Consider the following 12,927-nt stretch of genomic DNA (forward strand, 5'->3'; position numbering starts at 1 on the left):
ATAAGATTCAAATATTATTTCGTGAGAAATTGTAGAATTAAATACTCTGTGAATTATTAGACGTAATTGCAGCTTGGAAAACATGAGAGGGTTTTCGAGTGTAGTTGTAATTTCCATAGATTGGCTTAATTTATAGTGGAATTTTTTGCTACTCTCCTATAAACACAGGTTACATCGATCAAACCATTAAATTTGGTACTTGTTATTTTCTTGCTTGATCGCTTGGATTCCACAATCATTTAAGAGATCAAGGCGTTGATGAATAGTCTCTCAACTTTTGTTCAATAATCAAAGTCATTCCTTTAATTTTTTTTTAAAGGGAAAAACTCACAAAAAACTCCAAATTTTACCCACTGTTGCACGTTTACTTTAAACTATTTTTTTGTGACACTAGAAACACTAAATTTATACCTGTGGCACATTTAGCTTAAATTTTTCAGTAACACAAAAGACCTCAAATTTATATTTGTATGACACATTTACTTCATACCCTTTTTTGATACCAAAACTACAAATTTTTTTTCTGTAACACCAAATTTTTGGGGTAAATATGTTACAAGTATACAATTTTGTAATTTTTTGTGCCACAGAAAAGAAAAAATTGGGGTAAATATATCATATAAGTATGAATTTTGGGTTTTTGGTGTAAAAAAAATTTGGGATAAATGTGTGACAATAGATATAATCTAAGGGTTTTGGTGATTTTGCCCTTTTTATTATTATTATTATTGGAAACCGTTCTTGCCATTGGTCGTCCCTTTGTTGGAACACTTTTTAGCTATTTTCTGACTTGAATTTTTAATTTATTTGTTTATGCGGATTTTTTTTTTCAAATGTAGACTCCTGCCTCCCTCCGTCCCTCCCTCCTTTAGATTCTTCTTCATTTTATTATGAAAACAAAAACCCACAAAAACTATCATTGGTATCGACTCACGACTAGAAATTGAGCAATTATGGGCTATGAGCTCCGTGGCTCATGACTTGAGCGAATTAAAATGCTGCAAGATCAAACCTCATGTGGCAACGCCACAAGCTCAAAGATCAAGTAGCCATTGCTCAAGCTTTGCGGCTCAAATAGACATCATGGCTATGGCCATCTGTGGGCTTGAACTTGAATGGCTATGGTCAATGCTAGCTTAGAGTTGGAGCTCATGATAATGGCCGGTCATAATGGAGCTCTCTCTCAATTGTGTCATTTTTTTTTTAATTTTTTAATTTTTTTTTAATTTTTATGTTGTCTAATTTAGCACCTATTTGGTGCCATGCTATGTAAGTATAATATAATACGATACATGTGTTCTAGTATCTATGATAGTAAAATTTGATTGGTAAGAGAAAAAGTACGACAGAAAAATTAACTGTGACACTCTCTAAATATAGAGAGATGCTTTAAAAAAGATAAGAGGGAGATTTTTATCTTTGGGCAAACGTATAAGGATTGCTAGTGACCCAAGAGTGGCATATGGACGGAAATTGATAAAACTGTAAAAGATTATAATGTACCTCTATTACCAATCACTTTTGACCCAAAAAAAAAGGTATTAATCGCTTCTAGTCCACGCAGAGGAGTCTTTAGGCCATTTAGACAGAGGTCTCTTCACGCCACCAAGACAAGCTTAGACAAGAGTAGGGACAATCAGTATATTGGAACATGAGTCATGAAATTCAAATCTTGTTGATCCAGCTTTGCAACTTATGAATGACTTTGACACTTAAGTCTTCTTCCTCTGTTGTTCACTAGAACTGGTAAAACTGTCTTCTTCTTTACCGATGTCTGTGTCTGCCTGTGTTTTAGTCTTGTTTGATCACTCAAAATTCAAATGCCCAATTTTAAGTTTGAGTGCTCAGATTCATTACACGTTATTCCAATGGTTGACGAGGTCATCTCCAAGTACCAATCACTTTTGACCCAAAAAAAAGAAGAAGGTATTAATCGCTTCAAGTCCAGGCAGAGGACTCTTTAGGCCATCTTGGCAGAGGTCTCTTCACGCCACCAAGACAAGCTTAGACAAGAGTGGGGACAATCAGTATATTGGAACATGAATCATGAAATTCAAATCTTGTTGGTCCAGCTTTCCAACTTATGAATGACTTTGACACTTTGTCTTCTTCCACTGTTGTTCACTTGAACTGGTAAAACTGTCTTCTTCTTTACCGATGTTTGTGTCTGCCTGTGTTTTAGTCTTGTTTGATCACTCAAGATTCAAATGCCCAATTTTAAGTTTGAGTTCTCAGATTCATGTTATTCCAATGGTTGACGAGGTCATCTCCAAGTTGCACCAGTAGCGTCTTCTTCACTCTAGGATATGCCCGTCCTCGTCCACTGGTTTCGGCATTCAAGCTTCAAAGCGACCACGTGTATGATTCCAGTGAAAATGACGAGTCATAGTTGAAGTTTCCACATATTACTATGCGCGTTTCTGGACCCCTTCTTCTTTGAGATCTCTTACCTCGCCCTCTCTCTGAGCACAAACAGGTATATAAACTCCCCCGTGCATTATGTTTCTAAACCTGCTCGCTCGAACCTTGTATGGTGCAGCCATGGATAGCAACAACAGCAGTCCACGGTCGTTCACACTCCCAAGTTTCTTGCTTTGCTTGTCTCTCTGCACTCACCTCTGTCTTGGCACAGACGAGCTCGATGAAAATCAATCTCTATCTGGTAATCAAACCTTAACCTCCTCGGGTGGCGACTTTGCGCTTGGCTTCTTCACACCAGGCAAGTCGTCTTACTCCTACATAGGCATCTGGTACAACAAAGTTCGCGAGCCGACCATCGTCTGGGTCGCCAACAGAGACAACCCTGTCACTGACAGGTACTCCACTGAACTGAAGATCTCGGATGGCAATCTTATAATTGTCAACGGCTCCCAAGTCCCAGTTTGGTCCACGAATCTGCGTACTTCTTCATCTGGGTCGAACTCCATGATGGCGGTTCTTAGGGACGACGGCAACTTCGCTCTCAAAGACAGGCCAAATTCTTCCGTGACCCTCTGGCAGAGCTTTGATCACCTGACACACATGTGGCTTCCGGGTGCGAAATTCGGGATCGACAAGCGCAAAAACACGAGTCAGGTCTTGACATCATGGAAGAACGCCGAGGATCCTTCGACAGGTTTGTTCTCTCTCCAGCTGCAGCCATCGAGTGAGTACTTCATATGGTGGAACATGTCGTTTCGTTATTATACCACAGGAAAGTGGGATAGTAAGGATAAAGTATATGACAACGTGCCTGGGTTGAGAGCAAACACTGTTTTCGATTTCATCTTTGTGGACAATGAAAATGAGAGCTACTTCATTTTTACAAAAAAAAAGGGTGTCACTACCCCATCAGGATTCGTGATGCATATTTCTGGGCAGGTTCACGGTCTTTTCTGGTTGCCCTCCCATCAGTGGAGCATGATCTGGTCCCAGCCCCAGAGACAATGTGAAGTCCACAATTTTTGTGGGCCTTTTGGTGTTTGCAGTGAGAGCACGGTTAACTTTTGCAGCTGCTTGCCAGGGTTTAGTAGAACCTCGCTAAGAGATTGGAATCTGAGTGATATGTCTAGTGGGTGTAAGAGGAATTCCAGCTTGAGTTGTGCTTTGAGCACTTCAACTGGGGAGAGGGACCAATTCTTGCTTAGTTCTAACATGAAATTGCCGACAGATTCCCAATCTTTACCTGTAAGAGATGCCAACGAATGTCGCCTCTCTTGTTTGAACAATTGCTCTTGCACGGCTTATGCTTTTGAGGATAATGCCTGCTCAATTTGGATTGGGGATCTCTTCAATGCGCAACAGCTCGCACAAGGTGATCCCACTGGAAGTAGCTTCTACCTCCGGCTTGCTGCTTCCGACGTTGAGGATCCAAGCAAGAAGAGCAATGTAACTGCAATAGTTGCAGGTTCTGTTAGCTCTGCAGTGGCAATATTAGCCATTGTCTTGTTTCGCGTCTGGAGATGGAGGAGAAGGGCAACTGTCACAACAAAGACAGTGGAGGGTTCACTGATAGCCTTTGCATACCGGGACTTACAGGTAGCTACAAAGAGTTTCTTAGAGAAGTTGGGTGGGGGAGGGTTCGGTTCAGTTTTCAAGGGAACACTACCTGATTCAAGTCACATAGCGGTCAAGAAGCTTGAAAGCATAAGCCAAGGAGAGAAGCAATTCCGAGCAGAAGTAAGCACAATCGGCATCATCCAGCATGTGAATCTTGCCAGGCTTCGCGGGTTTTGCTCTGAAGGTGACAAAAGGCTGTTGGTCTACGATTTCATGCCAAATGGTTCCCTAGATTATCATCTCTTTTATAGAAAGGACTCGAAGACCTTGGATTGGAAAAAAAGGTACCGAATTGCTCTGGGAACGGCTCGAGGTCTGGCTTATCTCCATGAGAAGTGTAGAGATTGCATCATACATTGCGACATCAAGCCAGAGAACATCCTTCTAGATGCTGAATTCTGTCCAAAAGTGGCAGATTTTGGCCTGGCAAAGCTTATTGGCCGAGATTTCAGCAGGGTGTTGACAACCATGAGAGGCACAAGAGGCTATCTTGCGCCGGAGTGGATCTCTGGAGTGGCCATAACAGCAAAAGTTGATGTTTATAGCTATGGAATGATGCTCTTTGAATTTGTATCAGGACGGAGGAACTCAGAGCTATTGGAAAATGGGGCCATTAAGTTCTTCCCAACATGGGCTGCTAGGAAGGTATCTGAAGGAGGTGACCTGCTCGAGCTTTTGGACCTAAACTTGGAGGCAAATGTTGATACTGAAGAGCTAACTAGGATTTGCAGAGTTGCTTGCTGGTGTGTCCAAGATGAGGAAACTCACAGGCCATCGATGGGGCAGGTTGTTTCAATACTTGAGGGGGTTCTGGATGTGAACCTGCCCCAGATACCAAGAGCCCTTCAACTGATTCATGATCATCAGGAGCATATAGTTTTCTTCACTAAGTCATGGTCGTCTAACCGGAGTCCTCGGATGGAGAGAAACACATTAACTGCTTCCGTGCAGAACCAAAATAGCACACCTTCAACAAATTCCAAGTCTTGAGGATGATAAGATAAATGCCTTTGTACAAGTAGTGCTTCACTTGGGTCCTGCATATTATCCTCTTCTGCTTTGTCTTTAGTCAATAAAGAGTCAGCATTTGGGGATTGGCTTTGTTGGGGCTTTTTCCCCTATCTACTTTTGTTATATGGATAGAAGCAAAGCTTGGACAAGTGCCAGGCCAGCCCATTCGTAGAGACCCTTCATTTTATATAATGATCTAGTCTGCTTTATGAGATCCAATGTGACATTAGTAATTACTATCAAAAACTGTCATCTCCACTTTGTTATAATTTTTGCACCGGAATTGGGATCTACGTCTTCAAACATGGGCTTTCTCAATGGGGGTGCAGAAAAACTTTTATCTGCTTTTAACAGATTTTAGTCAACACTCACCATGTTTTTGATCCACCACACTCAGAGAATTAAGCTTCAGCCTTTAGGTTAGAACCCAGGTTGAAAAACTGATGTATGCCTTGTTGCTTGGATGTACTTCTCTAGTGCAGAATTTGCAACTAGATTCCCGGTGAAATGTTCTGATGTCTGGTCCTTCTTTTTTTTTTTTTTTGGTCGGAAGTCTGGTCCTTCTTCAGACGAGTATTATTTTGACCATGTTATTCTCCATAAAATGGAATCACTTGGTCTGATTTTGACAAGTGCATCACAGGCTAATCGAATGCAGCATTCTTGTTCGTGGTTTGTTCCATGTAGGCTCTCCCATTCCCCAGTTGATGTGCCATGATTTCCCCAACTTAATCCTAGCTTAATCTCACATTCTTTTTGCATAGTATTACTTCTCTGTGACATCCCATTTTGACATCTTCTTCTCTCTATTCTCTTTCTCCTCTCCCTTCCTGCTACAGCCCCTCCCCTTTGTCCTTTTCTTCTCTCCCTCCCACCCCTCCTCTCTTTTACCCTCTTTCTCACGCCACCTCTGCCACCCCCCTTCCTCCCTTTCTTTCTCTCTCTCCTCCTCCCCACACGTTACCCCTCAGCCCTCCACACCCTTTTCTTTTTTATTTTTTTCTTTTCCCTCCTCTCTTTTTGCTTCTCCCCCACGTGATTTCTTTCCCCTCCTCTCTCGGGCGAACCCCCCCTTCTTCTTCTTGGCTGCTGCTTCACCCACCACCAGCACAACCGTTGCCCACCCCCAACTCACCACCACGCCACCTCCGTCCGCCGCTTGGAGCTGTGCCGTTCGCCGTCCTCATTGACGAACCGCCATCTCCACTGCCGAGTTCCCAAAGCGTTGCTGCTCGCTCGCCACCGTAAGTCGCCGCCGCCGTCCCCAAGCCACCGTCACCGCCTCTTGCCGCCGCTCGCTCGGCCGTCCGGGCTGCCGTTGCTTCAAACCGCCACCACCACCACCCGAACCGAGCCCCCCTTTGACCGTGAGCTTCGAGAGGTGCCACCGCCGCCATCGAGCCACCGTTTGGCCGGATATCGATGAGTTAACCTCTAAATCGTGAATTAGGGCGTTAATTGCGTTTAGGGGTGGATAGTTTAATATTAACGGCGATTAGTTTAAATAGTTACGATTATATTAATTAATTGTGGTTAGATTAATTAATTGAGTTTAGTTTAATTAATCGTAATTTATTTATTTTAATTTTCATTTATTTAATTAATCATAATTATTTTAATTAATGTTGATTAATTTTAATTAATTAAAGTTAAGTTAATCAATCGAATTTAGTTTAATTAATCATGATTAGTGTAATTAATGATGGATTAGTCGTTTGGTTGAATTTTATACCCATTTTTTCGGGTGAGATTGTGCCTAATATCGATTGTTTGCATGTGTGATGTCATGTTATTGATTTTTCTAGGATAAGTTCACTTAGAGTCTGTTTGTTTGTGTTCCTAGCCTGTGTTTATGAACATAATTTCTGTTTTTTTGGTTATCGGGAACAAAAAAAGAATATAAACGCGTTTGTTTGGATTTTTTTTTTAGGAGAACAAATTTGAAACGTAAACAAATAAAAAACTTATTTTTTGTTTTCAAAACACTTCTGAGATACAATTTTTCTCCCTCCTATTTTTTTTCTTCTATTTTTTTTCTTCTTTTTTTTCTTTTTTTCTTTGGCCGGTCTCTGGCCTCGGCCATGACCAACTGTCGAGGGCTCGCAACCCTCCGGCGAGGCCAAGCGTCACCGGCCCTTGGCGAGGCTCGGCCTCGCCTGCCGGGGCCGCCTTGAACCCTCCGGCGGGCCAACGTGAACTCGGCCTCGCCTTGCATTCGACTGAACTCGGATTCGACTAGCTCGCCTAGCCAAGGCAAGGTTGACCTCGCGTTGGTTGGCAAGGCTCGGCCTCGCCTTGACTAGGCGAGCTCAAGCTCGCCCAGATCTGGCGAGGCCGAGTTCGCTCAGCCACCAGCGAGGCTCAGCGTCGCCGGCCACCGCCAAGTCAGCATCGCTTGATGGTGGCCCGGCAAGGCTCGGCCTCGCCGGTGGCCGGGCAAGTTCAACGAGCCTCGCCGTGGCCGGGCGAGGCCATTGGCCCTCGTCGGCCGGTTGTCGGCCATGGCTAAGGCCGGCGACCGACCAAAAGGAAGGAAAAAGAAAAAAAGGAAAAAAAAAATTAAAAGAAACAAAAAAAAAAAATTATACAAATTTACCAAACGTGTTTTTTTTTTTTTTTGTGACTCAGAAACCTTGAAAAGCCGACAATGCATGGGAAGAACCCAGGGCTAACGCAAATGGCCACCACACTCACGCCACGGCGGCAAGCTCACCCCGCGACGCACGGATTCAAACCCCCTCCCTTCACGAGGGGGAGAGGGCTCAAAGCCAGCAACGCCACCTAGGTGGATGGTCAAATTTACCAAACGTGTTCGTTATTTTTCTATTTCAGAAACAAATTTACCAAACACTTTCTTCTGTTCAAAAATTATTTCTGTTCCTTAGAACAATTTTTGAACAGGATCGTTACTAAACGCACTCTTATTATTATTAAAGAAGATTTTGTAGGCAATTAAATGGCAAAGTTTGAGGTGTTGGGTTTAGACGCCAAATTTTACGTGCTAAATAAAATAATGAGGTTTTAAAATAGAAGTGTGCAAAGTTTGATGGGTTGGTTTTAAATACGTGACCATGTGCGATTATTTTATCGAAATTTTAAATATAAACTTTTTTTGAGATTTGTTATTTAAGCACGAACTCTTTTACACTGGGCTACGTGACGGAAGATAAAAATTGACTTGAGTATTGGTGTGCCTCTATGGTCATTTAATTGAACCCGTCACCCAACAAGAGTTTGGGGGCGATGTCTGATTTTTATCAGATGTCTGGCAAGGGTTCGGATGTCGAGTTGCGGTTGAGACTTGACCGATACTCCTTTATGGGATGTCGTTTAGGTGCGGGCGGGACGATACCCGATCATGCCGGAAGACTATCAACTCATGTGTTGGCCGTGGCCCGAGAGGTTGTAATAATCGGAACACATATGAATGATTGTGTTGCATTGCGCTTGATTATGGGGTAAAACTGTTAGGCATGATATGGGACGTGTCAAAACGGGTTTTTGTGCATAAGAGTTATGTGTTCTGATTAATTGATTATGCTTATTATATTGATAATGGCATGTGTAAAGTAATAATATGCGGGGGTGTGCCAAAGTGAGGTAAGGTTGTACGCTGTTGCATGTTTAGCCTGCCTCCGTATGAATTTGCATCCTAATCAAGATTTAGGAAGTTGACTCGCTGAGATTTTATTTCACCCCGTTATTGTTAACCATTTTTAGGGCCGTAGCGTGGAGATCTGCTAAGTGCGGATGTGGTAGGCGTGAGATGCAACACTTTTTAGCTGGCCTTGCCGTTAGTGTAGCTAGAGTTAACCCTGACCTTTATAATCCCTTTTTGCTCATAGGTTGTGTATGAGTCATCTTTTGTTATAGGTTTGCAAATGTTAAACTTCTTGGACTAACAAGTGGATAAAAAAAGGTGTGGTTTTTGGAAATCGTTTGTTATGTTTTACTATCCCTATTTTGTTGATTGACTAGGTGTTTATTTAAGTTGCTTTCGCATGCGTTTAATCGAAAGATAAAAAGAATGGGTCGGCGACACGTTCTGGGATGTCGCAATTTAATCGACCGCCAACACACACTATGGTTAATAACATTGTCTCAATTTTCTTAATTACGGTAATTTTCATCAGCCAGATGTCGGCATGTCTCAGCAATGTTTAGTTCAGAGAACTTTCATCTTGGATTTCAGCTGGTGTCTGACATTGTTCTCAGATCTGCGCATACAAAGAAGGCTATAAGGTTTGGCATTTCTCAGTATCAACTCCTCTTACTACTCGCTTTGTTTATAATGATTCATGGTAACAAAACTGCCCTTATAACTACGACTTGCTAGGACCAGGATGCATATCATGACAATTACCAGGTGATCTATGCTGTAGGATGTTAATGCCCGCCCCCTTTTAGTCGCTCTATGTTTTGAGTGAGTAATGCCAGAGATTACTCGACCTTTTTGCAAAACTGACATGTAAAGTGATAAATTAAGACTTCCACTGGGGTCGATGTCACCGTTGGTCTCTCTATTTTTACTGGAAATCAAGTTATCAACATGCTACTGTCTCACATGGTTCTCGGATCCACCGCTTCTCCTAGCCATTGCAGTACCAAAATCTCACTAACTTTTCCAAGTTTTCCATCATCTGTTCTTTCCATACTCTATGACTACATTTCTCTCCTTTTTCCTATCAATGCAGTGCGATAAATTCAGATCTAATATATCGTTTCACTTCTCTTATTGCATTTGTTTTCTCAGTACCATCTGATCGTTGATCCTTCTCTGGTGCCAGAGGTGCTGTTATAACGTCTATCTGCTTCTATCAATATTCGGTCGTGCTACGGCAAAGTCAGCACCCTCTCTTAGATGAAGCAACCTTCACTAGATCTAGATTTTCTATGATCATTTAAAACTCCAAGCATTCCATCCGGACTATGTAAAACATGGAATAAAGAGAAAATGGAACTGCTCCAAACAAAAAATAAAAAGAAAGTCGCATGTGTAAGGGAATCGATAAAACAGTGAAAAGGTTATAATGGATGCAGCCTCAAGTGCCAATCACTCCAAGTCCATGCAAGGGACTCTTCAAAACGTCATTTGTCCATGTCCACACAATCTAGATGATTTTCTTGTAGAAATTACATAGAAACTAACCATGAATGTTACAAATAGATGAAGTGAAGGAATAGCAAATCACAGTAGTCTAGAGCCTAGAGAATTGGGATTATTATCGGATGAGCTTGTGTTGCATTAAATGCTCATTCAAAGTACAGAACAGAAACCGAAGATCAGAGAAAAGAATATGCACGTGATGTTGTAGATTGTTATCTATCAATTGTATCACAGTGATCTCTGTGAGGTAAAACAAGCTTTTTAAAAGCATGTAAGTTTTGTCATACTTCATGAGCTTGACCTGAGTCCAAAGACTTCAACAAGATGCTGTCCTTCCATGGGTTCTAAAGATCAGAGCAAAGTATATGCATATGAAAAATCTATGTTTTGATTCGTTCTCTATCAGCTGTCTTGTGATGATCTCTGTGAGGGAAAACTGCAATTGGCAAATAAAAAGTGTCACCGTGGTGCACAGACATTTGCATTTCAGTACCTTGTCAATGTAGTTTTCCATCAGATTTGTGAGATCGGTTGAACTTAGGTATGGAAGGAGATTAAATGTAGAGGAAAGCGAAGGGCATCAGAGTAACGCAGAGAGCTGTGGCAAAGGAAGTTGGACCATGCATCGTGAATATCAAATCGTGTTGGTCCTGCTTCCGGACGTGCCAATAACGTGGACGCAAGGTTTTCTTCTTTTACTGTTGACAAGAGCTGGTAAAACTATCTTTCTTGCTTTACCAATGACCAGTCTGCCTATGGTTTATTCACGCCTGACCGTTCTAACGCATGATGTCATGTTCAAGCGATCGATTTTATCGTATATTCTTCTCTTGGTCGACTGTTCTAACGCATGATATTGTGTTCAAGTGATCGATTTTATCGCATATTCTCCTCTTGGTTGTGACCGGAAGTCATCTCCAAGCCTCACCATTCACTCTTGGATATGCTCATTTGTGTACGTTGGTTCTGGTATCCATGCCTAAAATCACGTAGCATGCAAAAAAAAAAAAAAAAATTTGTCACTATGTATAGATGATGTAATGTGGCGGAAAAAAAAAACAAATCTCCATAGGATAAAATATATGAATGAAATTTGCACATTATATATATGAATGAATATTGCTAGAGAGGTTATAGCTAGATAGGCATATTGACTAAAATTTGTTCACAGAGAAGCAACGAAACCAGGGTTGGTATTTTCTTTCTTTGTTTAGCGATTACATGGTGTGCTCGGACCCCTTTTGGAACACCACAATCGATTCGTCTCTGATAGATTTTAAGAGCACCTCTGATTTCAATCCGGTTCATTCATGATTTTAATATGAAGTGCTCTGAAATATACTCGAACCCAAATTCCACACTACAGAAAATTGAGCAAACTTATTTGTCATCTAAACCAACATCTTATTGGTTGCCATTTGTATTTAAAAATGCTTGACTTACTAAGACTGATTTATTAAGTGATGTGCTAAACTGTTATTAATTTTAAACATGACCCACTTTTTTTAAAAGGTTATCCACAATCTCACGTATTATTTAGTTTATTTTTAATTCGCTATTAAAAAGTCTAGCACTGTTATTTGTATTTCAAAAACCTATCCAATTTGCGAAAGAATTCCATTTCAGATCTAAACACTCATGCCAATCTTACGACATTCTTATTACCCTAACATTTCCCCTTTTCTATTGATACCAACCTGACTTCGAACTCAAAATGAATATATATACAAACCATAATTTGCCAGAACGAAATTCTCGTCGCCAAAAGTCTACTAACTAGCTTAGATGCTAATCATGATCTATCACGCAAGACAACATTTTCACGCAAAAGATTTAATGCAACAGCGGCCCTCTCTTCATATTTTCGGACGGTTCCTTTCACGCATTCTCCCTAGCACATCCATAATTAACTGCGCTACAGTCTTTCTTCTCTTCTTCTCACCTGTCTCTACCTGCGAAACCTTCACTTTCTCCTGTCTTCCTGTCCTCACATCATCATCATTGTCAATGACGCTCCAGCAAAGCCGGCGAGTCACCACGAGAAGCCACATCAATGCAAAGACTATAGCATAAGCTCTGCCACACAACACCGTCCCCATCAGACTAATGAACAGCAGATATGCCATATCAAGTTTGGCTCGTGTCGTTCGTGACTGATCTTGATGATCTGGGTTTTGCTCTTGCTTCATTGATGAACCATTGTACAAGAATCCACCGTCAGACCACTGTTTGGACACACAGTCCACGCATTCCAATGCCGAACTTGAACCTGAAGAAGGAGAGGTAGAAGAAAAATGATTTGCCCGATCATCGATAAGCTTCTGATCGTTATTATCGCATAACGACCCCCTTGGTTCGGCATCCATTGAAGGACGGAGTTTCGTCAACAATGAGTCTTGAACAGAACTACTTCTTTTCCGGCGGATAGTCCGAGCCTGCAAAAAAAAAAAAAAAAAAATGGAGAAAAATAAGTACATACAGAAAAACCACTAAAATGTTCTCACATAGTTTTCAAACCAAAAGTGACATTTTCACAATGATAATAGCTTCTTCCGCAACATAATATGTAATCGTCGTTGGATATTTCTTTCATAGCACAAACTAGAAAAACGAAAAAAAATGGGAAAACAAACCAAACCGGTGTATAAGAGAGCGGACTTCAACATGGGCGAAAAGCTATGCTTTCTCAATCGAGCATACGGTGATTTCGCACTTGCTCTCTCATTGTCGTCCTCTTCCATCAAAAGATGCATGAGCTGGTTTTGCCTTCG

The 12,927-nt window shown here is 41.4% G+C and overlaps 1 protein-coding gene across 1 annotated transcript; it reads left to right on the forward strand.

Annotated features, from left to right (window-relative positions):
• The first annotated feature begins 2,429 nt into the window (after positions 1-2,429).
• On the forward strand, positions 2,430-5,212 carry LOC120293403 (G-type lectin S-receptor-like serine/threonine-protein kinase At2g19130). The gene has a single exon (XM_039312591.1). It carries the CDS (start codon positions 2,500-2,502, stop codon positions 5,026-5,028), a length of 2,529 nt encoding a protein of 842 aa, XP_039168525.1. The 5' UTR covers positions 2,430-2,499; the 3' UTR covers positions 5,029-5,212.
• The last annotated feature ends 7,715 nt before the right edge of the window (positions 5,213-12,927 follow it).

This window comes from Eucalyptus grandis, chromosome 5, assembly GCF_016545825.1.
Source record: "Eucalyptus grandis isolate ANBG69807.140 chromosome 5, ASM1654582v1, whole genome shotgun sequence".
Taxonomy (NCBI): Eukaryota; Viridiplantae; Streptophyta; class Magnoliopsida; order Myrtales; family Myrtaceae; genus Eucalyptus; species Eucalyptus grandis.